Source organism: Triplophysa rosa, linkage group LG11, assembly GCF_024868665.1.
Source record: "Triplophysa rosa linkage group LG11, Trosa_1v2, whole genome shotgun sequence".
NCBI classification, from domain to species: Eukaryota; Metazoa; Chordata; class Actinopteri; order Cypriniformes; family Nemacheilidae; genus Triplophysa; species Triplophysa rosa.
Genome location: NC_079900.1, coordinates 4963183 through 4990847, shown reverse-complemented (window position 1 = coordinate 4990847; position 27665 = coordinate 4963183). Strand labels below are relative to the sequence as shown.

The 27665-nt window shown below is 38.6% G+C and overlaps 5 protein-coding genes across 7 annotated transcripts in view; 1 reads left to right on the top strand and 4 right to left on the bottom strand.

Annotated features, from left to right (window-relative positions):
- The window catches only part of foxd7 (forkhead box D7), a 55301-nt gene extending 41152 nt beyond the window's left edge, over positions 1-14149 (top strand). Inside the window, exon 3 of the transcript XR_008963777.1 lies at positions 14035-14149. The gene's annotated coding sequence lies outside the window, so the exon portion shown is untranslated. The remainder of the gene's footprint in view (positions 1-14034) is intronic.
- si:dkeyp-69e1.8 (uncharacterized protein LOC100001340 homolog) lies at positions 6201-10925 on the bottom strand. Of its 2 annotated transcripts, none has more exons than XM_057345043.1 (4): positions 10675-10925; positions 10258-10356; positions 8722-8873; positions 6201-8488 (listed from the first exon to the last, which is right to left on the bottom strand). In XM_057345043.1, exons 1-4 carry the CDS (start codon positions 10757-10759, stop codon positions 7688-7690), a joined length of 1137 nt encoding a protein of 378 aa, XP_057201026.1. In that variant the 5' UTR covers positions 10760-10925; the 3' UTR covers positions 6201-7687. The 2 variants fall into 2 exon arrangements, with proteins under 2 accessions (XP_057201026.1, XP_057201027.1); XM_057345044.1 differs by having other exon boundaries at positions 10258-10351; positions 10675-10774.
- On the bottom strand, positions 11132-19673 carry hmgxb4a (HMG box domain containing 4a). Of its 2 annotated transcripts, XM_057345041.1 has the most exons (14): positions 19522-19673; positions 18402-18473; positions 18187-18326; positions 17066-17144; positions 16329-16949; positions 16016-16243; positions 15348-15529; positions 14667-14748; positions 14518-14582; positions 14328-14430; positions 14068-14243; positions 13750-13872; positions 12535-12601; positions 11132-12379 (listed from the first exon to the last, which is right to left on the bottom strand). In XM_057345041.1, the coding sequence occupies exons 2-13, from the start codon at positions 18442-18444 to the stop codon at positions 12581-12583; spliced, it is 1863 nt and encodes a 620-aa protein (XP_057201024.1). In that variant the 5' UTR covers positions 18445-18473; positions 19522-19673; the 3' UTR covers positions 11132-12379; positions 12535-12580. The 2 variants fall into 2 exon arrangements, with proteins under 2 accessions (XP_057201024.1, XP_057201022.1); XM_057345039.1 differs by lacking the exon at positions 12535-12601 and having other exon boundaries at positions 11136-12379; positions 18402-18471.
- Positions 19674-19773: 100 nt separating this feature from the next.
- On the bottom strand, positions 19774-23189 carry ankrd54 (ankyrin repeat domain 54). Its single transcript, XM_057345046.1, has 8 exons — positions 22597-23189; positions 22159-22206; positions 21966-22064; positions 21665-21736; positions 21413-21460; positions 21171-21295; positions 20268-20375; positions 19774-20118 (listed from the first exon to the last, which is right to left on the bottom strand). The coding sequence occupies exons 1-8, from the start codon at positions 22919-22921 to the stop codon at positions 20044-20046; spliced, it is 900 nt and encodes a 299-aa protein (XP_057201029.1). The 5' UTR covers positions 22922-23189; the 3' UTR covers positions 19774-20043.
- Positions 23190-23415: 226 nt separating this feature from the next.
- foxred2 (FAD-dependent oxidoreductase domain containing 2) lies at positions 23416-27542 on the bottom strand. Its single transcript, XM_057345038.1, has 10 exons — positions 27417-27542; positions 26822-27050; positions 26293-26598; positions 25962-26213; positions 25528-25860; positions 25264-25430; positions 25014-25179; positions 24715-24941; positions 24414-24584; positions 23416-24200 (listed from the first exon to the last, which is right to left on the bottom strand). The coding sequence occupies exons 2-10, from the start codon at positions 27043-27045 to the stop codon at positions 23974-23976; spliced, it is 2073 nt and encodes a 690-aa protein (XP_057201021.1). The 5' UTR covers positions 27046-27050; positions 27417-27542; the 3' UTR covers positions 23416-23973.
- Between the last annotated feature and the right edge of the window lie 123 nt (positions 27543-27665).

Below are 27665 nucleotides of genomic sequence, written 5' to 3'. Positions count from 1 at the left end.
GAGAAAGGAAAGAGATCTCATCTGTGATTTTTCAATTTAAACGTCTCCTTCAAGAACGTTCGAATCTTAATTTTCTGCTAAACGTATGTTATAGCTGAACCGTTTGAGGCAAAAGCATTCAAACACTGCAGCATTGCTCTCTGCCTTGAAACCAGATGAGTCTCAAGGCCTCGCGTGTGTGTATGTTTCACATTTGAAGAAACACAACAGCGCTGAACTTCTGAACACAAGTTCCGAAGTATCGTAATAGCCAGAACATCAAAGAAAAATGTGTTTCGCAGGCTTTATGTTTTTGTCACTTGAAGCTCAAGTTTTTTAGCTTTACTTCTTTTGAATGTGTCAACATGTGCTAGATGTTGTAACGCCAACGAGCATCTCTGTCAATTGAATCCATCAGAAAACAAAGACGGCTTTATGTGTTGTAATTGCTGCATTGACAATTCAGTCTCTCGTGGGTTTGACTCAACTAACAATGGCGTACGAGCTACGTGTCCTGACAGAACCGACTCTTCCATTACACACTCGTGTGGTTGGGCCAGGATTAAGCCCCTGATCCGCTGTATTGGACAGGAGCAATCCTGGTCAAGTCTGTGTTGTATTTATTCATCCTTGAAGCGGAATCCAGAACTCACGCTGTGTCTGGTAATGGGAGGAACAGTATGCTTGCTTTGGCTTGACCCTGAGCTGCGTTCAGACCGCAGAGCGGTGTCCATTACAAAGAGCTGCGATCTCTCCACGGTATGTTCAAACACTTCCCGCAGGCCTTCACTTCAAACACAGGCCACGCCCACCCAGCGGCAGCGGCATGTCAGTTAGTGAGGCCCACACAATTAATCAATTAGGGCCCTGCGTGGAGATCGGCGAGGCCCCCGTCCCGCTGTGATTTGAGGGAAAGGATTATTAGTACTCACTTTAAGATCTCTCAAGGCTGCGTTTGGGGGAGTGGAGTGTGGTCCACTGGGCTTTAAAAACATTCCTTAGCGTCACCACTTTTCTAAATTCAGAGGTTCTAATAAAATATAGAAACATCTAATACAGCTGTGGAAAAATGAAGAGACCATTCATTTAATCAGCATTTCTAGATGTATTGGTCATTCCAGTCCAGTGTCTGTTAAATTTCAACAAAATCAAACCTCAGGAGTGACGTAAAGTCATCCAACAGCAATGTCAAAGACTGACAGAATGACAAGACACATGAAAATGTTAAATCATATATTTTTTAATAAACTTTTCCTAAATACACGTACAAATATTACTGTTGTGTTGCTTAAAAGTGAACATGAACTTGTTTTGTTTGCAGTATTTGAGGTCTGAACAAATACAGAGCATCGTTTCTGTTATTTTGACCTGTTTCTTCAGTTTTCATTTGCTGCAAATGCAAATAGAAACAATTGTTTTATTTGAAATTTGAGAGAAATGTTGTTAGAAGTTCACAGAATGAAACACAAATGATCGTTTTACCTAAACACATGCCTATAAATAGTCAATTCTAAAATCAGACAAATTCATTTTGAAATGGTCTCTTAAATTTTTCTGTGGCTGTACTGTTTAATGTTAAAGGTCGCTGTCTCATTTTTTATCAACAATTTATTCCACATTTTAGAATCATAGGAAACTGACCAAAACTTTAAATAGAGACACATCAAATAATGTTGTTTTAGCAACTTATTCATTTGTCAGGTTCTTGAGGTCCCAGGAGATGCTTTGTAAACTCCAATCCATTCTGACCTCGTATTGGCTGCTTTTCTTCATCATTCAGTCAAAGAGATGAATATTTTTAGTTAGTTTATTTTTTATTATTACAATTATATATTTCTGTATAAAACTAATCTCAAACAATTTTAGCATGAAGATATATTATTTCATATGATTCATATTTATATTTCCAAAAAGCATTTTTTAATTGAAAGACTGGGTGTAAAATCTATATATAAAAAGTGTATTATTATTATTTCATACAGCCAAAAGTAAACCTTTAAAAGTCCAAGTTAGGTTGAGAACACATGCTGAATAGCTTGGCCTCAGTTGTGTTCACAAACGCAATAAATAAACACCACGATTTTATGCACTGAAACATTGCCAGTGTCTCATAAACGTTAACAGTTTGATTGTGTGTGTGTATAGAAAAACAAGCTCTCAGCGTGCTATTACGAAAGCAAACTTGTGTTGATCCGTTTTTATTTTATAATTTGGCCAGGCCTGTTATGAGCACTTTACAGGTTGCCTGAAAGCCACATGCAGACACAACTTCGAAGCTGTTACACGCACATTCTAAACAATCACAGACACGCACACACATGCGCGCTATAGGGAGGAACATGAAAATAGAACTAATAGGAAAAAGATGAGGAGTGTGCAGGCGGGTGGAGCACTGTCTCTACAGAGGTGGCCACTGGACACTAGTTTGTTTAGAAGAATTAAGCGTTTTTTTAGTGAATCACTGCTGGTGTGCTTTGGCTAAGGATTGTGCACTTGGACATTCAAGCTAACATCTGTGTGATGTACATGTTTCAGAGATCATATTTTTAAGGGAGTTGTATATAGTTTTGAAATATGAAATATTGCAATGCTAGATTTATTCACCTAGTTCATCACCCAAGTATATGATTCTTTTTTTCTCTGGAACACAAAAGAAGATATTTTGAGAAATGTCTCAGTGGTTTTGTGTCCATACACTGGAAGTCAATGAGGGGCGATGTTTTTAGTTACCAACAGTCTTCAAAATATCTTCTTTCGTGTTCTGCAGAAGAAAGTCATAGAGGTTTGAAATGATATGAGAGAGTAAATGATAAAAGACTAATTTTGGGGTAAATTATAGTTCGCTATATAGACATTTTATTTCAATAACTACACAAGGGTCTTGTCATGTTACAACTGCAAATACTGTACAAAAATAATTTGATGTAAAAAAGAAAAACGTGACTTTATAATAGAAAACCAACAGCTAAAAGTAGATGTGTACCCCTTGGGAAGCAAATGTCATCTTGTTTATTCCCCAACTGTTTTCTTTCTGTCTCAAACAAGGCAAGGCAAGGCAAGTTTATTTATGTAGCACATTTCATACACAAGGGCAACTCAAAGTGCTTTACATAAAATGATTGACAAAGAGAAATAAGACGTATCTTTAAAATGCAAATGATTTAAAACAGCAATAAAATTGATTAAAAATGTGAGTGCATATATAAAAAGAACAAGAACAAAAGAAAAAGAAATTAGAAATAGAAGTGCAGTTGATGTAAACCAGCACAGTGCTCAGCCTCAGGTTGTAAATGCACAGCTAAACAAGTGTGTTTTTAATCTGGATTTATATTCAATAAGCATATCTGAAATGTATTTAGGTCCTAGACCATTGAGTGATTTAAAGACAACTATTAATACTTTGAAATGTTGAGGCGTCTGCAATTTGCTTCTGCTCTTCATTGGGTGGACCACAAGGCCCTTACAACAACATCTCCACTGAGGAGTGAGGAAGCATAAATCATCGTTTCTGTTTTAATGATGGGCCACTTGCGACGCATGTGAGACTTTGCCCGGTGTTACGCATACAAGCACAAATCATTTTGGTGTCAGTTCCCAGGAGCATTGGATCTGTAAAGAAAAGAACTAACCACATCACCGCAACATTCATGATGGATGCTCACCAGCTTTTGTGTTTTAATATATATATAAAAAAATAAGAAAGTACAAAATTTAAGTCACATTAAGAAATTGATAGTTTTATAATTCATAGTGACACTTTTTTATGAACGGGGGCTTTTTTGTACACACACTGTAAAAAATACAACTTCAAATTGTTCACCCAACAAAGGTAACAAAGTAGTTTAAACAAAGTTTTTTAGTAGAAGAGGAAGAATGTATTATTTTGAGTATGCTGAACAAAATTAGTCTAAATGTGGTACCAACAATGATTCTTTTGTTGACTTTACTTAGATATCTAAGTGATTGTCCAAAGCGCGTCAAGAAGTTTGAGCAACTTGCCAAACGGTGTAATCTCAAAAAACAATTGTGTTTGAAAGTTCCCAGCATGTATTGCAGAATTTTCAATTCGCTGGTTAAAATTATTAAAATTATTGTTTTTTTTTTATTATTGTATCATTGTTACCATGATTGAGGCTCATGTGCTCATTGTTGAGCTCTGAAGTAAATGACGCAGGGAGTCCAGTCCACTACTAAAGTGTTTAAAACACAAACAGCTTAAGCAGTTACATAAGTAGAGTGTGTATATAACATATATATTAAGTAGAATTGAGTATTAAGAGTATGTAAATAATAATAAAACAATTATATATTAATTTTATATAAAACATAATCTTTTGAGTTGGGTCAACTAAGTCCATAGTTGAGTGAACTCAGAAACTTGATTGTTGCATTTTTATTTTAAGTTGGTTCAACTATTTATTTCAATTGACAGTCATGTGGCATTACTCAGTTAATTGAGTTAGGTGAAATACTTGGCCAAAAGTTGAGTAAACTCAAAAAAGCTGTGCAGCGAGTTGCCTTGACATTTTAAGTTAAGTCAACTTTTCATTTTTTACAGTGCAGGTGACTGCACAAAAAAACGTTCACATAGCTAACAGTAGGCCCTATCTAATTTGACTACTAACAATGTCCTATTGTACAACCGTATTCATCTTTGAAAACAAAATTGTTTACTTCATTACTCAAAAAGTGTCATATAATAAAATAAGTATTTTTTATGCTGTATGTAAAATCTACCCATAAAATGCATTTAAAAAAAGATTAAGAAATATCAAAGTGATAAAGTAAAAAGCTTAAAGTACTAGTGTGCATGAAAAACAACACCTGGGATGTCAAAAAATGGTGTTTAGATTATTTTGACTTTCGCTTCCATACTTCTAGTGTTTTTCTTTGTGTCATATTAATCCATAGTCTCATCCTTCCCATTCTTTCCATTGCTCCCGATGCACCTCTCCAACGTTTCCCCTCATTTTCTCATCGCTTTGTCGTCTTCCAGACGCATGTCCAATAGGACAGAATAATATTTGGACAGGTGTTCCTTTTTAAACATGTTACGCGCGAGTCCAAGTACGCAGAGGAGCGCACTTCATCATTCCTGCGCCCTTCCTTTAAAGAGATCTGAGGGTAAAGTACACAGTACCGGCCTGAGTCATGGCCAGTTTGCTATACTGTAATCTATATAGCACTACATCCGTAATCCCTGACAATAAAAATCTGTTTAGCACCAATTTTCCTTTATTTTTTAAATGTTTCTTTTTTCCTGTTTCAAACAACTGCAAAGGGCACATCTGGAAAACAGATGCGCGTCCCCCAGCAAGCGCTTTACCCCTCACTCCACGTTTTATTCACTTCTTTTGCTGTCTCTCTCTCTCTCTCTCTCTCTCTCTCTCTCGAGGCGGACCACCCACATACGGAAACGCCTTGCTGTACCGAAGGCAGAAATACAGAGATGGGTTTTTTTGATGGATAGCTTTAGCAGACTATCACTTATGTCATTGTCAAAACCAGAAACCTGTTCTTGCAAAATGGAGTGAGAGAGAGATATCTCTGTATTTGTCAGTCTGATGTCTTTTTCCCGTGACATAAAAACGTTTTCACATCGTGTATTCACAGATTCTGTTCTACTGTGGTTTCTAAAATACGGGCGGTTTAGATTTCTTGTGAATCTTCGTGTTTAGCTTGTTTTCTGTGAAAACTGATATAATCCTCATACAAAAAAATATACTCATACAGACATATGATGCATGGCAGGCGATGATATATACGTGGACATACAATACACAATACCCATAAAAAAGAGATTAGTTCAGCCATGTCCTTTCATTAGTAGGCTACAAGCACACTTTTATGCAATATATTGAACATTTTAAAAGGCCAATAATGATGATAAATGATAATATTGACAAAATATTTAAGATATATTGTTTAAAATGAGTATTTGGATATGTTGTCAAACATTAGTGAAGTATAACAACAGTCATGGTTCCTATAAGACATATTTGAAAACTTAAATATACTCTGCATAAATCTAAAATAATGATATATTTAAGCATATTTTATATATACAACATGTATTTTTTTATCAAATTAGAATTTTATTTTACAAAGAAATTATATAATTGAATTCATGCACAAAAGACCCTAATGTGCATGAATGCGTGTGTATGGGATATATTAATTTTGAATTATTATATTTAATCAAAGCAAGTGTGTGTATAAAGAAAACACGGAGCACATTGTTCACACTGTTAGTAAATATTTCCATCAGACTGCTTTATTTTCATACTCCAGACCCAGCCGCAGAAACATTTGATCTTCGAACCAATAAATGGACAAAGTTGCACATCGAAGAAAACAGAGTATATGAAAGTTATTATACTCGTCATCACTTTGAAGGATGTCTGGAAATCTGGAGCATGTGTTTGTTCCTGCAGCTGTGTTTTAATACAAACATTGTTATGCACATAGACATTGAATTATTCAGACAGCCTGCAAACAAACAGACTTTACAGTGTGTTTCAAGCCGAAATGTCAAGTCAAAGAAAACGAGGTGCTTAGTAGTAATGTTGATCGTGATCTTCACTTGTGCAAAATAAAGTTTTGTAACATTGTTTAAAATAAAGTTTTGCAGCAATGTTGAAAACTTCACTCAGTGGCTTTAAGGTGCTTGTGAATACTGTATATTATATATACTGTATAATATATATATATACACAGATATATATATACAGATATATATATACAGAAGGCAAAAGGCTTTAGTTCCAAATCGGTCTCATATCTTATGAAAGACACATCTAACCTCTTATCTGTGGTCACCAGACTTGTTTTTATATGGCATTAAGCCTAAACCCTTACACGTTTGGTAACACTTTACAGCTTTCATAAATACTCTCACAGATCAATAGTTCATACATTCAAATAGATTTCATGTCATGCAACTTGCACTAGTAGCTCAGACAACTGAATTTTGGTTTCTCATAAAATTCAAAACCTTTTAAAAACAAGAAAACGAAATCGTATCAATATATACAGTAGTTCCCAATATAATTTCTATACTTCTCTTTGAATTACATCATCCTCCTAGTAGCATGGCCTTGTAAACTTAGGGGTTTAGCGTGTTGACAAAATGTTTATATGCTCTCCTGCTTGTAAGTCGCTTTGGATAAAAGCGTCTGCCAAATGAATAAATGTAAAAGTCTTTCCTATTATTCTTAAATGTGGAAAACAATTTAATAATAAAGAATGAGCAATGGTGTCCGAATATTTGACTGATAGTGTACAGTTTTTTGTATTCTTAAATGTGGTATATTTCTTGGATTTGGATAAACAAATATGTATTCATATCTGAATGTAACAGAACTATGGATACCTTTTAAGCGTTATTTAATGTTGGTCAATGACTTGGACGTAAAGGGATAGTTCACCCACAAAAAAAAAAATATTTCATCATGTACTCACTCTGATGTCATTTCAAACCTGTATGACTTTCAGTCTTCTGCAGAACACAAAAGAAGATATTTCGAAGAACGTCGGTGACTAAACAACATTGGTCCCCACTCACTTCCACTGTGTGAATACAAAACCACTGAGACAATTCTCAAAATATCTTGTTTTGCGTTTCACAAAATAAAAAGCATGAGGGGTGAATTTTTATTTTAGGGTGAACTATCCCTTAACTAACAAAGGCTGTTACCGAGTTAAGCACTTAGGGTTTTTTTTGTTTCCGTCTACCCATCTCTGTAGCCACAGAGCCAACAGTTGCCCCCATGGCCCCTCCCAGGGGTCCCCCGACAAACAAACCCACAAACGACCCCAGTAAAGTGCTGCCCCTCACCATGTTCGGGAGCCACAGGAGCCACCCCACCACACTGTCCCATAACCAGCGAATGAACGAAGTGCTCGGGACGGAGACACAGAGATCTGCGATGCCCTCAACCGTCAGATCGTCCACTTTTCTCTCCGCTTCAGCCCTGATTCCCTCCGCATCCATGCACGAATCGTCCTCTCCTCTTTCTCTTCTGCTTCTCAAGATCTCCTGCTCTTTTTCTCCTACTCTCCTCTCTGCCTCCTGCAACAGAGGGCAGGTGTAAAACTTTGTCCCGGATTCTTTCACCATCCGCTCCACCTTTTCAAGAAGCTCCTTCACGCTCTCCTCTGCGTTCGTTCCGACTGTCAGCTGGTGATGCCGGCCCCCACACTTCTGTGCCAGCTCTAGCAGATCCGCCCGTTGAGTGTTGAGATACTCATCCAGAGACACATCTTCAGACAGTCGGTCCATGCGAGTGTAGAGAACCATTGCGTGTTTACTAACGGCTTCAGGACCAAACACCTTTTCTATGGTCTCCAAAATCTGGAGCTCCAGGTTGCTAGGGCGGTGTACAGGGACGCAGAGGAGGAATGCGTGGGGACCCGGGGTTGAAAAAGCCGCGCAGAGTGAGAACTGGCGACGGACATCTTCAGCCGGGCGCTCCATGCACAAACACTCGGGTGTATCCACCACAGTCACCTGTGTACAAAAAAGCCCCCATTCATAAAAAAAGTGTCACTATGAATTATAAAACTATCAATTTCTTAATGTGACTTAAATTAAAATGATCACACAGATTGAATATGTACATTAAACATATTATTCAAACTGTAACAACGACATTCTGTGATTAGAAATTGAATATAAAATCCTTCAGAAGGACTGAATATTGAAAGTAAGGAGAAAGAATTTGAAGTGAGACGTTAACCCACCTGTCTTCCTGACACAATCACACGTCTCTTCTGAGAGTCGGCGGTGGCTGTTGTCTCAGGGCCGGTGCCGCAGTCAGACGGGCCGCCCAGGATGGCATCAACCGCTGTGCTTTTCCCAGCACCCGCTGAGCCGAGCAGCACCAGCGTCAATGCTGAGACCACAGACAGCAAGGCAGAGATTTATTAAAGACAGACATGAGATACAGAGACACCACTTTTATTTTGACTTTTCTCCAGACAGCATACGATAATATTATAATATGTTTCAGCTGACTTGAAATAGGGAAAAAGACAAGGACCAATGCAAGAGACCATATAATCGCCCAGAGTTTGGTTTAATGTAGTTTAATTGAACTAATCTATAAATTATTAGAATTATTAAAGATTTGTTGTGTTATTACAGTTTCACAATATTAAAATATATAGAATTTATAATTGCACATTTAAAATGCAAATTATTCTATGGCATATTTGAGCCATTATTAATTGCATAAAAATACTGTAAAATATTATACTATAAAGTAATACATCAATGTTATAATTAAGTAGCCTACAATATACAGTAAATAAAGTCTTATATCCTTATTCATTTGCTTTAAGTTACAGATTGCCTTATTATTTTATTGCTTAAACATAATACAATTAGATCTACAAATCTGTTATAAGTATTAAAGCATGAATTTAATGTACATTATTCAAAAGAAAATATGCATGCTTACGTTGTTTATTTTTTAAGTTAATAACAAAGTTGGGTTCTCACTGTTTATCAAAGCATAAACAGACTCATTTTTATATTAGGTAAAAAAACATGTTCCACAAGAACAAAGGAAATATTTTTGCACAAATAATGCAATTCCATACATGGATGCACTCAGATCAATACCAAGACTTTCTAAGCATTTAAAAGACTAAAATGCACAAAAGTCAAAGCAAAACCATCACAAAAACGCACTTTTGCAAGGTACAAAAATGTGGCTCGCTATCTAATTGACTAAAACTTTACCCAAATGAAAGAAAGCCGAGGCTTTATTATAATAAGTGTGTAGTAAACGTGCAGCGAATTGGTTATTATTTGTATTTCCATAGTTTTACTACAACATGCTTAAACAAGTTACTGTATTAAAAAACTATGGTTCGTATATGGTACATCCATAAGAATAAGGTAAATGTATGTCGGCATTTAATACTGCTTAAGATAATAATTCAAATCATTTGATTTGCTGGATGCAAATTAAACTGAAATTGAGGCAATTTTTTTTAGTGTGGCGTCACACAATTTTGAAGCAACATCGCCACCTGCCGACTAAACGGGTGCATGACCCCCTTTCATGATATGTGACGCGCTGTTTACAATGTAACGTTTATTATAACATCATAATAAACTATACAAACAAAATGTTAATAATTAATAAAAGTTCAAATTGCAATAATCGTTTGCACGTGGTGCAGTCATTATGTCTGTTATGGTTACACTTATTTATAGAACGGTGAAGCTAACAAAACAACCGATTTGATGCTTTTTAAGTGAATTCAAACCTTGTTCCTGTGGCTCTGACTGTCCATCATCGGTGTCTACTAGTTGTTCTGTCTCTTCCTGGTGAATATCAAGTGGCATACTTCCCTCCATGGTCTGCACTTGAAAGTCAACAACAGAACGTAATTGAGAGATTGTTGTTGAGCATGAGATGCTTTACAACTACGATTCATGCAATCTCGTGGAGTTACTTTAGTAAACATCTAGAAGAGAAATGGAGGACGTCATTCCTTTCAGATGACTCAGCAGAGCAAAGCAGAAACCCACATTTCACACAACTCGGCTACAATAAACCCTCACCATTCTGCTTCCTTTCACTTTCATATAGCCCAATTCAATACTGACCAAACATCAGTTCGGTGTGCACAACTGATAGCTGCTTTTATTATCCCACAACAGATGTAGATTTAAAATCTTACCTAAAAGAGAGACTATCGTGCTTGTGGGAAGATCTGGACTGTTTCTCTTCACTTCCTGTTTGGCAGCTCGCGTCTGTCTTGCCATTCATCAAAGCACCGCAGGAAACAACAGCTCTGTGTGAACATGTGATGCTGTTAGATCACTTCCCTCTGTCCTTCTCTTTCAGAAAGGTGTGTCTGCAAGTACTTTGCTTCATGAGAGGGTTAAGAAAGCCTTTTTATGGTTGACACAACACCCAGGAAGTTCGGCATTCTCACTTGGTTTCACTCAATCCTTTCAAGTAAAACTTGAAACATTTGCCTTCTGAAAAGCCACAGCTTTCAAGCATTTTATAAAGGGACAGTTCACCCAAGAATGCATTTTTTTGCATTTTGCATCATTTACTCAACCTCAAGTCATTGAAAACATGCATGACTTTGAAGTTGATACATTGGTTACCAGACAATTCACCCCTTTGACTTCCGTTTTATTTGGACACAAAACCACTGGGACATTTTTCAAAATATCTTCTTTTGTGTTCCACATAAAAAAAAAAAGAGTCATATACAGGTTTTCATATACGTGTCATAAAAGACACTGTTTTTTGGATGAACTATCCCTTTAACAGGGGAATTACACCTGGGTGTGGCACATGTTCACATGTCATTGCATGACATAACACATTTAATCATGTACAAAAACTAAAGTTATCACACGCACGCATTTCAAGCAAAACCTTTGCCCAAAAGAAGTTTGTGGGTCTTATTATCTAATACAATGACTTTCGATATAAATGTAATATTTCAGTATAAGGGTTATTTATAGTAATGAAAGCCATTCATCCATCCATGTATAAAACAAACCTATTTAACAAGATCTGTGCACTTTAATGAAAATACCTTTTCTCCAAATAAGCTGATGGAAACGGATGTACTGAATGTGTCAATGCAAATATATAATACATTTTTCACCATCTAAAACTACTATCAATCACTTGTTTAAAATGGTCATACCTTTAAAGGTGCATTAAGTATGTGTTGGGTAAGAGAGTCTAAATATCTGCGTTATCTGATCTTAATATAGCAGTTACCAAATGACTGGAGATTTGGCCCAAAAGTGCTTTTTGTACTTTTACAAGAGAGTAAAAAAACTCAGTGCACCTTTAAAGTGGTTTTACACATGCTTGTCCTGTAAACATGCTAAAAACAATAACAATATTACAACATATGCATATAAAATTCAACATGTGACATGACATGACAGTGCACACGAATTGCTGTTGCTATAAATTAACTCAAAATTAAATTAAATTAGAAAATAAAAACATTTGGTCCTAAAATGAAACGGCACATATCTGTACAAAACAAAAAATACTCAAGACATCATAAACGAGTACGTTTACATATATTTCACCGCACATACACACATATTTACAGACTGCTTACAACAGACTGTAACACTGAAACATGGAGACCGAAAACGCAACCCTTCTTCTCTAAAAAAGCATCTTTTTTTAAAAAACATTAAAAAACGACTAACATTTTAAATACTGTTCTTTAAAAACATGTCGGAGACTAAGAATTTCCATTGCTTTGTTCAACAATGATGAGAAAAAGTAACTCCTCTGCAAGTCCTCGGTTGGAGGTCAACTCAGTCTTTTGTAAGTGCAGGGAGAGAGATTCATAGTCCAGGCATGATGTAAGCGATGTTGTCCAGAGTATTTGACTGTTGAAACAAGAGAGGACATGGATTGAGATCACTGGTTTTGTATATGAGTGAAGTTGTATGTGAATTTTGTATAAATAGCATTTGATGCAAATTTGAAATATGTCAAAGTGAACATTTCTTATAATAGGCTATTTGTGGGCAAAAATCTATACAGCTGCAGATGCGGAAAAAGATGTAATCATCATTTCAGGATGTGTTTCAGTCATTCCAGTCCAGTTTCTGTTGAATTGCAACAAAATCAAACCTCAGCAGTCATCCAACAGCAATGCGAAAGACCGACAGCATGACAAGACACATGAAAACTGTGATAAAAATCCAGGTTATCACATAAAAAATAATTTAGGAAATTTTCCTAAATACATGATCAAATATGACTGTTGTACTGCTTAAAAGTGAACATGAACTTGTTTTCTTTGCCGTATTTGAGGTGTGAAAAAATACAGAGCATCTTTTCAGTTATTTTGACCTCTTTCTCCTGTTTTTATTTTCTGCAAATACATGCAAATAGAAACAATATTTGCATTCAACATTTGGTAGAAATGTTGTTCATAGTTCACAGAATGAAATAAAAATGAGCATTTTACCTAAACGCATACCTAGGGCTGTCACGATTATGAAATTTGGCTGACGATTAATTGTCTAATAAATCATTGCGATTATGACGATTAATTGTCTGTTTTAGAGCTTTGACTTTTAATTCTCATACATTTTTTATTCAGCTTTGAAACGACCATATTGTTCTGAATATAAAGACTATGTTCTTTTTCTTGGAAATACATAGGGAAAAATTGGGTCATCATGTCATGTACATCATCATGTAAATTAAGTAAATTGATCAGGAGTGAATTGAAGCCCCCATTAAAATACTATCAGTCATAGAAAAGCTTCTAGTCTGTTTTTTTCTCACTTGCAAGACTACAATAAAATTTTACTTCTATGTTAATGAGATTTTGGTAGACTGGTTTTCACACTGAAATAATATTAAATTGTACTGCAGGTTATTTTTATGGTATATGCTTTAGTTTTTTTTTTAAGTGATTGTGTTGTGGTGGTACATTTTACAAGTATTACCATGCTTTAGTTACAATATATACAATAAAATATGCAGATGCACTACAGCTCCCCCTAGTGTCTTCTATAGAGATGTGCACTAATTGCGATGAGGTCAAACAATCGCTATGAGACGATTATTTAATAATCGTGACACCCATAAATAGTAAATTCAGAAAATCTGAAAATTACATTGAAATGTTCTCTTAATTTTTTCTGTGGCTGCTGTATATGTTTAATTCTTTGTGTGATTTAGAGGACAATGCTGCAATAAAACACAATGAAGATAAAGTGCAGTGTGTGAATGTTTGTCTCACCAGGAGGTTCCTCGGGCAGCCGTTGAGCTGTGGGACCTGAGCTGTCAGACAAGTTAATGGACCAAGAGCACATAAGATCGAGTCCAAAAGAACAGAAAGACTGCCAGAAACTGCAACCATTCCCTAAAATAAAGACGTTTATTGAGAAACTGTTGATGGTACAATTTGAAAGTAAAAGCCAAGTTCACATTAATAGCAAATTAGACGGTAATAGAATAGCTTGTGAGCAAATTATCATTATAAACATCCTAGTCATGTCATTTTTTCTATCTCTTTGTTTTTCAGTTCATTGCAACTGAATGGACATTTTGAAGTCACCTCTGTTTCCTGAAGTCGATGTCCAATGAGAGACAGAGACTCGCCCAATAGCTGCAGGTGAGCAGCCGCGTCTATGGGGTCAACGTCAGGTACCCGAGCAGGAGACAAGGACATGCCCATAGCCGAGCGACTCTGTGGGGTCAGTCCTGCCCCTAAACCGACTGCTTTACTGACACCTGAATCAAACAGAACACGTGAGAATACTGAACTATAGAAACAGCTAAAATGGTTGAGATTCTTGGAAAAAGCTTTGGTGTCACCTTTGCTTTTGCTGTCAGAAGTTGTTGAGGTTCTTCGTTTGACTGTCATGGCTTCAGCTTTGTTCTGCTTGTGCTGAAGATATTGAGCTTTCTGTCTCCAAACCTTTAGCGAGGGGTAGAAAGAGGATGGAGGATCAAAAGTCTATCCGACACTTTTCATTTGTAATCTATAAAGTAAACAAGTGCTGACCAGTTTGTCTTTTTCAGGTAGTTGTTTCCACACCTCTGCGAGTTTCTTACTCAACTCGCCGAAGACTGGAGAACACATGAATTAAATTAACCACAACACAAGGACACAGCAGCCAATCAGGAGACAGCAATATGAACGACAGCTTTTACCTAATCCAGGCTGCTCGGCGTTGATATTGACTCTGTACTCTTTACAGAACACCTGATATGCTGTTGTGTTCTTCTTCTTCGACTGACAAGTACAAAACATTTGATGTTATAATGAACTTAAAATAAGGACTTTAAGTGATGCTTCAGGCCTGAATCAAAATGTCCCCATGTTTTACTCACCCTCAAGGCATCCTAAGTGAATATGGCTTTCTTCTTGAAGAATAATGCAGTCGTAGTTATAATACCACGTATCATTTTACTTCCAAGTGGAAGAATGGTAGCGAACGGGGGGCAATTTTTTGAAGCTCCAAAAAGTTACTAGCGTTCTCAATATGGATATTTCTCTTACACAAACGCATCGATTCGCTTCAGAAGATCTTTGTTTAAGACCACTGAGCCGTGTCGAGCCATTCTTTGATCGATGGATGCACCTTTTGGAGCTTCAAAAAATCGCCCTCCATTCACTCCCATTCTACCGCTTGGAAGTAAAAGGATACGTGGTATTATAACTCCGACTGCATTATTCTTCAAGAAGAAATCCATATTCAGTTAGGATGCCTCGAGGTTGAGTTAAACATGGGAATATTTTGATTCAGGCCTGAAGAGCACCAAACAGACCTGTTGTTTGTTATTTAGACTGGTCAAAAATATATAACAGCCAACTAAACATAAACAGCTCACCTTGTCCTTCTCCTGTTTCTCTCTCTCTTTTTCTTCCTTCTTTTTTTTCTTCTCGACCATCACTTCAACGTTTTGATGATGATGATGATGAGCCAAAGTGGGAGGAGCCATAGCGTACATGCCACCAGATAAACTGTGATTGGTCGAGCTGTGAGAATGGGAGTGGCTTCTAGACGGATCCCCTGGTTAGCAAAGACAAATTGAACCAAAACAGGGCTTCACGATTATAACAAAAACTGATTTGAGTGCTGTGTTCACGCCATGTCATAGTTACCGTGATTATGGGATGAAAACCCGTGATATTCTATTGTTCACATCTTTAGACTCAGAATGATCTGTTTCTATTGCAACACTTTTATTTATTTATGCTATATAAGCTGAATTTATTTTCATTTAGGTTATAGTTATTTTCAGTTCATAATTTTAGTGCCCGCACAACGTTTCTAATTTTCATTTCGTTTACTTTTTTCAAATAATGTACAGTCTGATATATTATGTAAATTCAATTAACAGAAATGTTTTAATAGCTTTAGTCAACTATAATAACATTTATTCTGGCATGGTGTGAACACACCTAATGTTAAAAAACTAAGGAACCTAAAACAAGGATTATTCTCTATTAGTTTTCTAACTAAATATATTAGCAACAACTACCAATCAGATCTCACCTGGACTTTTCTTTCCTCCAGATCCTCCTTTACTGTGTTTCTTCTCTCTTGACCCCTTCTCTCGCTCTCTGTCTCGCTCTTTATCCTTCTTCTTTTTGCTCTTCTTGCTCTTTTTCTTCTTTTTTGACAGGTGTGTGAAGGAGTCATCGATCACCAGCTCGCCGGCCTCCAGTTCTCCTGACGACGAGCTGTCGGCTCCCACGGGCCCGAAAGAGCCGCCGTAATGACCTAACACGATAAAAAACCTTACGATACGCTGTCCCGTAAAAATAAATAAAGTATGTTTTTTATGATTTTCATCATATTCACTCACCGACAACCTCCACCTCTTTCCCGACCACAGGCAACGGCTCTTGGCTGTGCTGCTTCTTCTTCGGTGGCTTAGACGTTTTGTCTTTCTCCTTCTTCTCCGCTCCTTTCTTCGAGCTGGACGACGGATGATGGCCCACAGCACCTGAGGATGAGGAAGACGTGTGGTGTGGAAAGGAGAATCCCTCATTTGTCTCTAAACCGTCATTCTTTTCCTTTGAGGAAAGGATGAGTTTCATCTTCAGACCTTCGGCTTCACACAGGGTCAGCGGCTCTCCTTTCCCAGCTCCTCCATGAAACAGCAGCGATTTCGAGGATGAGGAGTGTTTCTTAGAGGAAGACGAGCCGGGCGGGCGCGAATGGGAGTAGAGGTGGCCGCTCTTGGAGCCGCCCTCACGCTTGCGGTCTTTGGAGGTGGAGTGAGTGCTGGCGTGAGTGGGGTAAGATGGTTTTTTGTGGAGGTGAGGGGCGGGGTCAGAGCCCGTGGCCAGCGGTGAGGTGATGGCCTCCAGGAGGCCCATGGCTGTGTCTGCGGAATTGGACGGGTGGGAGGAGGAGAGGGAGGGCGAACGATCTGAAGACTTGCGCTTTTTCTTGTGTGCGGGCTGACCGGAGCTGTGATGATCTGTGGAAATCGGAAATGTAGTCTTTAGTCTGGTGTCAACGATTTGGTTGTCTTACAAGAAGCCTAGCGAGACAACTTGGAACAGACCAAACGTTACAAATAAAACAGTTTTTCACCTCTGTGGTAGTATTCTTCACTCGAGTGCTTCTTTTTTTTCTTGTGAGAATCTGTTCCTAATAGAAAAAGATCAGAGTCCTGAAGAGAGACAACGTGGCGCATTAAAACAGGTAGATTTCCTTCCAAACAGTGTCGGCGAGCAAACTATGGACACACATCAACCTACAACTACATCTACAAAAGTACAATGACAAGTGGACTGAGAAGGACGGATAGAGGTCTGAATCCATCTCACACCAGATGTCACATCTACCTGGGTAACATAACATCAAGTTGCGTGTGTATTACAGGAATAGGTCAACCAAAAAGTGTACTCACCCTCGTGCCATCCCAGATAAACAGTAACACAGGCAGACAATTTTACACTTAAATGAAATCATTTTAACTTTTGAGACCCAACATGTTGAAGCTCCAAATATCACATGCCTCCATCATAAAAGTAGGCTAATACAAACTGTTCTAGCTAATAAATAAGAGTTAACAAATGAGTTATTAAAAGTCTTCTGAAGCAAAAAGAATGTTTTTAATTTTAAAAAAAATCATGTTTAGCTTTATTTAATATATTTTTTAGTTTATTTCCATCGAAAATAACACCTATAAGCTCCAATGTCAAATACAGCAGTCATTTAATGTGTCTTGAGACACACAAGAATCGATGAGATTTGAAGTTATCTACATGTTGTCGTATTTTAATTTTGCTTTTGCAGAATTAGTTTTGAACTTAATTTCAATATCACCGAATAAGCTTAAAATATGACTTGTTTTTAAAAACAATGACAGATGCATGTAATTGGTTTTTTTTGGAACTTCAACATTTCGGGTCGTGTTATAAAAAGATAAAATGGTTGGATTTTAATATAAAAGTAGTTTGTGTTCAACTGAGGAAAGCAAGCCAAACACATCTGAAATGCCAATGGAGAAAGAGTGAATTATAGGAGAATATTCATTTTTGGGGTGAACTATTCCTTTAATAACACCAAAGCAGATTAACAGACAATGATCTTAATAAAGACACAGTTCATCCAAAATATGGAAATCCTGTCCGCTCGACTGTTACATAACACATAAAAATAATGCAACTTGACGTGTGATGTTACCGTATCTGTCGCCCTGCCGTTACCTTGTGTTGTTTCTTGGAGGTTTTGCGCACCTGCGCTGCGATTTCTTCTTCCTCTCTTAACAGATCTTTATACGACCGCCTCTTCTCCCTCTGGCTGCGACCGGCAACAAGACCAACGTCTCCTTCCATCCCTGACACCTCTGTGGAAACGTCAGACCATTTTCAAACCTTTTTTTTCAATGTACACATGTGCTTGAGTCTTGTTTTTATCTTACCCATCATTCCTTTCTTCTTTATCTCCTCAAAGGCCATGGTCATTTTGGGATCGTCAGGTGGGATTAACCTCTCTAGTGTAAAAAAAGAAAAAGATTTAAGATCTGTGAGGTCAGACAGACAACAGAATCAATTTGATTGACGTATTCAAAACAAGCATTAAGGTGTATAAGCGAAAAAGTTTGTGTTTGTTTACCTTTTTGGTTACACTGCTTATCACTGCCATCAAAGTCAAAAGAAATGGACTAAAATATTTTTTGCATCTTTTAAGTTGTCTATTCCCAGGAAAAGTTATTCTTTAAATAGTAATTTCTTTAATTGCTGTACTGTTTGTTTTTATGTGTTTTGGTTTGTTCTTTTTTTCATCCAGGTTTCCTTTATTGTGTACTCTTGTCTATTCTTGTCTTTATAATTTGGTGTTTTTTTGCCCTTTTAACCCATCTTTTTGGAAATGCAAAAACTAGAATTTCTCTGACTGTAGCAAAATACAAGTGACATTAAAAACCTTGAATGTTATGCAAAGGTACACAACTCAAAGTAAGCAGAATACTGAAAAAAAAACTACGCAGATAAAAAGTCTACACTCGGAAGACTCCTTTGTTTCTAATTCACGGTTTCTTCTTGTTGCCACAATGTTGCATGCAGAAATGTTAAATGACAGATCAGTAACAGACTCTGGAAGTAATCGCAACACATATTTCGACTTTGCCAGAACTTTATTCAACACTGTAAAGGCTGCCACATTAACAGCAATCCCAACGCAATTAATATGAAGATCTGCCTCAAAACTCATTATTGGCCATTTCCCGCCTACTTTCAAAGAGATGCACACGCTCACACACCCCCTTATCCTCACTTCATCGGGATCCAGCTCTCTTCCCTGTCTCAACTACACGCGACGCGGGCAGCTGCGGACGCGCCGCGCGTCCCTGCCGGATAGTCCCGCGCGCGCAGATCCGCGGCTTCCACACACGTAGGCCGGTCTCGAGTTACAACTGAATAAACGGCGGATTCGCATCATGCAACTTGGAAGATGTCTACAGTACTGCAAGAATGCTGTAATTTGCATGCATTCTCGGTGGAGATAAAGGTGGCGTTTAGCAAGAATCGGTGAAACGTTACCTCGGGTTGTGGTTGGGTTTAGATGCCGCGCGACGCCATCTTTGATAGGAGTCAACAACAAAAGCAGCAAAGAGGGAGGGACTTGAGAGCAGAGAGCGTATCACAACAATGAAAGTCCCCATTTTTATCCCCCAAAAAATCACTATTCAAATAAGCATACGTGATATTTATTCTTTAAAAGTGATATAATTGCAAAAAGGATGTTTCATGTGTCAATGTTGTGTTGCGTCACTGCACATGCAAACGGAGACCTTTTACAACAATGGCATCTTTTATTTGGCAGTTTTTTGGTCACTTACAAAATGCGTTTACAGTAAACGGCGACAAAATTGGCTACAATAAAGGCATAAGTAACAGGAACGAAGAACAAAAAATAAAATACAAGTATTTCTCAGTGAAACATGGATTTAAATCGCCAGAATTATGCAGCTGTGCTTTATATAGGCATGTCATTTTTAAATAGCTTTTCTTAGCCAAACCCTCATCATCCTTATAGTTCTCTGGCCGCTCTCCCATTCGTCTCTACCTGTCTCCCATAGTCTGCATCTGAATGCTGAGAGACGTAAAACTGGCCAGTAAATCGGTCACCTCGTCCACCTGTGAAACACATTAGAATGAAACCGCTTTACAGTCAGAAATTATATTTAAAATAACACAACATACACAAAACATGAGAAAAGAGGACAGAGTGCATCATCTCGTAAGATCTTACACGCGTTTCAGTTTTTGGTGTGTTCATGTTTTACCTGTTCTCTGGTGCGAGTGTTTTGTAGCCGATTCGAGATGTGCTCTAGTTTCTCTTTCTCTTCATTCTGCCCCATTATATTCAGATATTCCCTCAGCATTTGAATAATCTACAAACACATTCAGAGGTGATCAGATGAGTGTCTTTTTGAGTACACACAGTAGTGGCCAAAAGTGATGTCCAGTCCAACCTAGGAAAACTGACGTCTTCATCCTTTGTTTGATCACAGTATTATTAAAAATGTATTTAAGATTTTGTACGTATGTTGAGTTGTTGGAGTGCTTGGAGTAAAAACTGAAGCTCAGGTTTTTTTTGCATTTCTTCAAATAAAACCCATATAACATAATATAGCGTACCAAATAATTTTGCCAGTTTCAGTGTTTTCTCGCTTTAATACTTCATATAGGGGTGTAACGGTACGTGTATTCGTACCGAACCGTCACAGGCAACATTCCAAATATAGTCATCATTCCTATGCCCTACTCCTACGGACACAATGCTTCGTTGTCACAGGAACATGCCAGATGAAGATAATGAGGAATTACGTCGCTTTGCCAAGTGCATTCCAAACGTCTACATAATGGCACGCAAATGCCCTGCTCACTCCAAAGTGTAAACTACAAGGGCTCTGCCCTTCGAAGGGAGTAGGGCATAGGAATGATAACTTCATTTTGGAGTTTTCCCCTCGACAGCTCGTGGCGGATCGGCACGAATACGCGTACCGTTACACCACTAACTTCATACTTATATGTTAGTGGCCACTACTGTATGTTGTACATTTGTAGTCAAACATATTAAGACTTTTACAGTGATACCGAGGTTTTCTATGTGTATAAAGTGATGTATGGCGAAATCTGGGTAAATAATATGTCGACCTAAAGTATATCAGGTATTTGTTAATCACCTGCGTGACCTCTCCTCTGAGCGTTTCTATGCTACGCGACTCTCCTTCCTGTAAAATGTTGAGCTTTGAACGCGCGAGATGTAGAGGTGTCCTGCCGGCACGGTCCAATGCATCAACACGGGCACCTACCGGGAAAACACTGAATTCAGTTTGCAGATAGGGTTGTGGAAAAGCCTGAGGTTTAATATTATTGCAAAAAAGATTTATGCAGCCTAACAACGGACCAGTTTATCTTATCTTACCTCCTCGGAGTAAGGTTGTGATAACAGGCACATGGTTGGTGCAGGCAGCTGTAGAAGATAAATACACCTTTAGCAAACAATTTCCAAAGGACTTACTGTACTGTACAGGAAAAGGACAGATTCAATACATTTCAAGAGTGTCAGGGATTACAGACATATCTCATATAAGGTCTCATATGGATAGATGTGAAAGAGTCTTACAACATGACTTAACCAAAAATAATGTCCCAATTTCATAATGCACGTTCTTACCCAGATGCAGAGGTGTGTTTCCAAGGCTGTCTCTCTGGTTTGGGTTCGCTCCATAACTCAGCAATAGCTTAACTATATTATAGAAAAAAATCTTAATTATATAACCTAATAAAACACATTTGCATTCGCATAGCATTTCACATCGAAAGCTACTACGAAAAGTTAACAATGTCTGTTTCATTTCGCATTCACAACATAATATTTGATGAAAAACTCCAGAGTGAAACTTCATGGATTTTTCTTTAGAATAGCATGCACCAATAGACAGTACTGTTAAAGGAGAGCATGTCTCTCAACATACCGATAGTCTCATTTCCATTGCAGGAAGAAAAGTGTAAGGCCGTCCTCCCCTTGTCATCCGCGGCACAAGGATCAACACCATCTTCCAGCAGTCTTTGAACTGAAAAAGAATAAACGTGAGCATTTTATAACCGCATTGTAGATCGGATCCTATCATCTAAGTTTAACTAACTTGTACTATTGATGATTCTCACCTGTGTCAATGTCACTGCTGTTGGCGGCTTCTCTGAGTCTCTTCACAGCTTTGGAGAGAAAAAAACGATTTCAACAACAGGTCTGACCAAGTCCTGGATACAATCATAATTTAAATGGTCAAAACTGTGACAATGAAATGCTTCCCAGTGCACAATATCAGCATTCTGACAGTCTAGCTCAAGATAGTGTAGTGGTTAAGGGTTTGAACAGACACTTTACAGTCATAAAATGTACGAATACACGAGCCAAAAGGTTTTATCACGAACTTGTGCATTCTCTGACATTCAAACCCAATGACCTTAGTGTTAGAAGCACTATGCTTTACCTGCTTAGCTACAGGAAATGCAAATATGACAACATATACAGTATGGCAGTTTGCATACCAAGTGCCAGGTCTCTGTATCAAATGCTAAACAACTAAATGTAAGTGCACCCACCATACAGGTCTTTCCCAACGGGCCCCGCGTTCCTCCGGACTCTTCCCAGCCGCTTCACCCTGCTCGGGGTGATCTTACCCGGCGAGCTCCGTCCCGCCTGCAGCAGCTCACCGGGTTTCCATAACAAGTGCAGATACCGGAGGTCCTTATCAGCGGACGGTCGGGTTCGGTTCAGTCTCAGCGCGCTCAGTGTGTCTAGACGCGAGATACTGAACCCGACCGCACCCGCGGCCGCTTGCATCGGCGTCTCTTCCTCTCGTTTCTCGCCGTCTCCGCACCGGTCACCATCCGAGGCGGCTGCAACCATCGGGCTCGACCCGTCCATGTTTATAAGGCGTTATCGGGCAAATGTCACTCTCAGTGTGAGACGTCAGTGACGTTACCATCAGAGCAGAAAAACTAATTCTGCATTTTCACACAAGTGCCGTTCTTCACGACCGCGTTTTTGGCCACATGTTAAGGTAAACAAACAACGCTGCTTTACTGTCCATAGCGATTTATTAATATAACGCATAAAACAAAACCTTCCGTACTGTAATAAGCAGGAGTGAACTACGCTCCCAAATTGAGCCAAAATGGCGCCGTTTCCATGTTTTCAGCTTGGTTTCAGTAAAACGCGTTTGCATTGCTTACTCTGGATAACCGATTTTTAATGCAGCCAATCAGAATCGAGGTTGTTAGGGCTTCCTCGTCCAAACAGAGGACGTGTGGTGGCAACGCAACCAACGCGTTTAAATCCTTCTAGAAAAAAATGATTTTACAATAAAGCACATTATTTTGTATTAAAGATACATATAAATAAAATAAAAAACTATTTTAAAGATACTACAACAGTATATGTTTTGAATCCCGTAAACTCTTTTATTTTTCATGTAACGTATACGCTGCAATGCAATGTTATATATATATTCTGTATTAGCAGCAATGACATTTTCTTAAATAGTATTCAAACAATAAAAAGTGATATTCAAACAAAGTGTTTGTATGTTATTATTATTATATATACGTATACACCAGCAAAATATTTAAACTTCTACCAGCGATTTAATTTTCAACAGGATTCCTAAACACATACTCGGCTATTGGATGTCTTTTTGTATTACCCATTAAACATTTTAAGTACTCTCATGAAAATACTTCTCGTAAAATACCTTTGACAACAGTAAAAAATAAGTTATGCATGGTATTGCACACCAAGCTCAACACCGTAAAACAATACACAAAGCAATACTTTGGCTTATAAAAACTATGGTGGAACATATGTTCATAATCTCAACATGCAAAACTTGGGAAATGCGGTTTACAAAAGGTACCATGAGAACTTGGAGGTAGACTCAAAAGAACTGATTGTCTTTGGTTTCATTAGTCTTGAGGCCTTCAAAGGTCAAAGTTGATCCTTGAGACGACAGCAGCACCAGCATGTGTTAGGTATTCGGGAACTGATGTGTCAGGGGGAACATCTCCCTGATGATCTGGCATAAGTCCTGCCTCACGGGCATGTTGCCATAAGTGACTGTTGCCTAAAATGCCCTGCTTTTTTAAGTAACCTTGACGACAGAAGACGGGTGGGTTACGACTGGTGAGGGACATAAGGAAACAGGATTCTGAAGAGAAAGAAATAAGACACTTTTAAATGCACATAAAATATCCCCAATGTAAATATTTAGTGAGTTGAACTATTGAATATCCAAACAGTGTCAGTCCCTCAAAATCAGTACTGACCCTGCTTACTTTCCTAATATATGTTCAGATTTTACTCTGCAAGAATCATTGTGCATCTTGGTATGACTGTGCATTTGTAGGATGAATATACTGACCAGCATAAAAGGGTCTGAGGTCAGTTTGAAGGCAGTACTCGAGGAAGCGTCTGAGAGGCTGACTGTGTGATATGGGCTGATCCCATTCTGTTAAGAAGTCCTCGACCATGTGATGCACCGCCTCTGGTCGTGGGAGGGGCCAACCGACTGGACGCTGTCTCATATCCTTTTCTATAGGAACAGACAGGTTACAATGATTATTCTTTAATAGTGGTAGAAATATGAACATTTATTTAATCAAGCATTTTGTGCATTTCCATAAATATCACAAACTGAGAGCTCCAGAATGAACATAACTCACCTGTAGGTAGTGTTTTGTAGTAGTACAATACTGGATGGAGGAAGTTGGACCTCCAGGCTTTGGTCCATTCTGACTCAGCCCGACCTGGTCCTAGTGTATCGGTGTGGTTCAGTCCATACTGCATGACCAAGACCATGAGCCCATGTTCTGAAACATGACGCCCAGACAGTGCAGACAGCTGGGACAGGGCCTGTAAAGGAAACTCCTCCAGATATTCACAGTGAGACCTAGAAAGTAAAAGTTGTATTTTATTTTAAACACACACACACATATACAACTCGCAAATATAAATTTCTTACCCTCGCAGTAGAATAATGTCTCCCAGTAGCGCAAACATCTGGTACGGCCCTGAAGCTTCATTCACCCTTTTAAGAATCCATGACTGCAGCTGACTGATGGGTAACTTTGTAGCGGGCCAAGCAATGTTATGATAACGTTGCTCCAGGACTTTATGAACAGCTCGTACTACAGTAGCATGAGATATTTTAATACTGATTCATGTGTGACGGACAACGAAGTTTGTCATAAAACGCAAAGTGTAGCACTCACCTGTGTAGCGAAAGCCATGAATAAATCCTCCAGCTGACAGACGATAGTCTCTGGAGTGGGCCGCCGTGCCGAGCACAAACAAGTTGGGCGTCCCTCTGCCTTCGTACCAGGCTGTTACCCCTGGCAGCCGGCCTCGGGCACCACTGCATTGAGGGGGTTGTGCAGATCTGAAAAAAATGTCAATGTAATGAGATGCTGAGCATCTTCTGCATGGCTGCTTTTGTGAACATTAGTCATTAAAATATTGTAGAAGTTTGATTTTACCCATCGAAAATGGAGAAGTTGAAACGGAAGCCCAGGCATCGGATCACTCGGTCATACGGCTGTCTGAGCGAGAAGTTATCAGTATGGTACCCAGGTAGATTTTGCGCTGTGACGTTTGAACTCTTGTTGCCATTCTGGTTGTCCAAAAGTTCAGACAGAGTTAAATAAAGCTGCTCTTTTGCTTTTAGAGATTTTCCGCTTGTTTTATTTCCCGTCCTTCTTTTTCCCTCGTTGTTTACCCTACGGACAATGGCAATATCATCCAGTCTTCCCTCTACTAGACCATCCAGAGATTTCAGCTGGTATGTGTCTAATAACTCATTATTCACTGCCCTGAAAACAAAAGTGTAAATATTTTAAATTACAGAATAGAACTAGCCCTTCAAACAGAAAATAAGAGAGGATACAGTATGACAAGGTCTCAAATTCGATACCTGAGGTCCCCAACGTAGTGCGTTTGCCATGCCAGTCGTACAGGACTGGGGCTGTACAGGTGAATCCGGCTTGCTCTACCCAAGATGCTCTGTGCCGTCTCGAAGGCAGAGTTTCCCTTGCCGAGGATTAACACAGCTTGGTCTTTAAACTCTTCAGGATCGGTGGGAATAGACTCATAACCTTCCACCAGGTCAGAACCGAGAAAATCCACCTGCTGTGGAACCCAAAGGCCAGTGGCCACCAGCAGGACACTACAGGGAAAAAAAGTGTTATCCAAAACAGGACATACACTATTGAAACTGTGATCAAATAAATGAAAGGAATTATCACCGGCACTGATAACGGACACCATTCTGATCGGTCAGGACATAGCCTTGGTCTCCACGAAAACCTAATGCTTTAATTCTCCCAATATCAACTCCATATTTAACCTTCAGTCCCAGCTCTTGTTCAAACAGCGAGAGATAGCGTGGGTAGTCATCAGCATTTGGATAAAGCTCTCTGCTTATTCGCTGAAACAGGAGGTCGGGCCTGTCGCTCAACAGAGAGTTCCAATCATGGCGCAGATTGAACTCTCTGTTCCGCCTCCCGGTGTAAATTTTGTTTATGCTGATGAGTTTTTTGTGGCGAGGATATCTGAAAAAACAAGAGTGACTTCAGTAATCTCTTTATATTTTCCCTTTAAGGGGAACATGAAATAATGTTCGCGACCTGTTTTAGGTGCGTAATGAGATATATTTCTATAGGATAGAAATAAGTGTGCAGCTAATCTGACTCCACATTTGTCATCTTCGTTAGATTGTAATGCTTTAGGTTCAAAAACAGAAAAAACCTCCATCATCAATCAGAGATCTCTCACATGTTGAAGAAGCTGCCCGGTCCAGAGTTTCGCTCCAGTATGATGTAATCTCTCTGCCTCATGGAGAGAAAATATCCCATCTGGAGCCCTGCGGGTCCGGCTCCCAGCACACAGTACTCATGGCTCAGTGTGTCATTACTGCCATGAGGATCAGAACCAGAACTGGTGGCCAAGACCAGGTTCAGGACACATAGAAGCCAGAAGAGACGTTGAATTGGACTCATGAGGCCTGCAGGTAGAAATAAAAAACCAGACTTAAACGAAAAGCATTAGCTGTTATTATTAACAATTATTAAAGATAAATTAGTGTATTAATTCACTATATGTTTTATTAAAATAAATTCAACTAACTAAAAACGTACCAAATGTAGAAACAAATGCTTATTTTTTTAGCTAATGCACAACTATCCTTAAATGTCCTACCATATTACAAAAACATCATATTATTAAAACAACGTATTATTAGTATTAGTATTTTAACGGTAGACATTGCAGCTTATGTAGTCACGTAAGGCTTCTGTGTTGCTGCAACATCCAGCACATGTAAGCGCGAAAAACACTATCAAGTGAAAATATTGTCATCAAACAAACATACCGCCCACGACTGCTGCTCCTACGATCCTTTAATGGCAGAGAAATGAAAAATAAATATCAGGAATTGTATAAACTACATCTTTGAGATCTCACGGCTTTCATAACATCGTCTTACTCGAAGAGGAGAGCGCACTTTGACGTCATGAACGGATTGACATCAGAACTGAGCCAATAAAATACATCGTGGGCGTGGTTAACGGTGCTCTTTGTTCACGCCCACTAGAATGTCTTCCTGACCTGTATCGCTTGC

Coding starts and splice junctions, on each gene's coding strand:
- hmgxb4a (XM_057345039.1), bottom strand. CDS start 18,444: ATGACCATGGCCTTTGAGGAGATAAAGAAGAAAGGAATGATGG. Junction 14,431..14,517: donor TACCTGAAAAAGACAAACTG/GTCAGCACTTGT, acceptor CCCTCGCTAAAG/GTTTGGAGACAGAAAGCTCA. Junction 14,244..14,327: donor TTCTGACAGCAAAAGCAAAG/GTGACACCAAAG, acceptor TGTTTGATTCAG/GTGTCAGTAAAGCAGTCGGT.
- ankrd54 (XM_057345046.1), bottom strand. CDS start 22,921: ATGGACGGGTCGAGCCCGATGGTTGCAGCCGCCTCGGATGGTGACCGG. Junction 22,207..22,596: donor CGTTGGGAAAGACCTGTATG/GTGGGTGCACTT, acceptor TTCTCTCCAAAG/CTGTGAAGAGACTCAGAGAA. Junction 20,119..20,267: donor ACACTCGCACCAGAGAACAG/GTAAAACATGAA, acceptor TGTGTTTCACAG/GTGGACGAGGTGACCGATTT.
- foxred2 (XM_057345038.1), bottom strand. CDS start 27,045: ATGAGTCCAATTCAACGTCTCTTCTGGCTTCTATGTGTCCTGAACCTG. Junction 25,861..25,961: donor CACTACGTTGGGGACCTCAG/GTATCGAATTTG, acceptor TTTTGTTTTCAG/GGCAGTGAATAATGAGTTAT. Junction 25,180..25,263: donor TCATGGCTTTCGCTACACAG/GTGAGTGCTACA, acceptor ATGCTACTGTAG/TACGAGCTGTTCATAAAGTC.
- si:dkeyp-69e1.8 (XM_057345043.1), bottom strand. CDS start 10,759: ATGGCAAGACAGACGCGAGCTGCCAAACAGGAAGTGAAGAGAAACAGT. Junction 10,357..10,674: donor CACGATAGTCTCTCTTTTAG/GTAAGATTTTAA, acceptor TTGACTTTCAAG/TGCAGACCATGGAGGGAAGT. Junction 8,489..8,721: donor TGATTGTGTCAGGAAGACAG/GTGGGTTAACGT, acceptor TTTTGTACACAG/GTGACTGTGGTGGATACACC.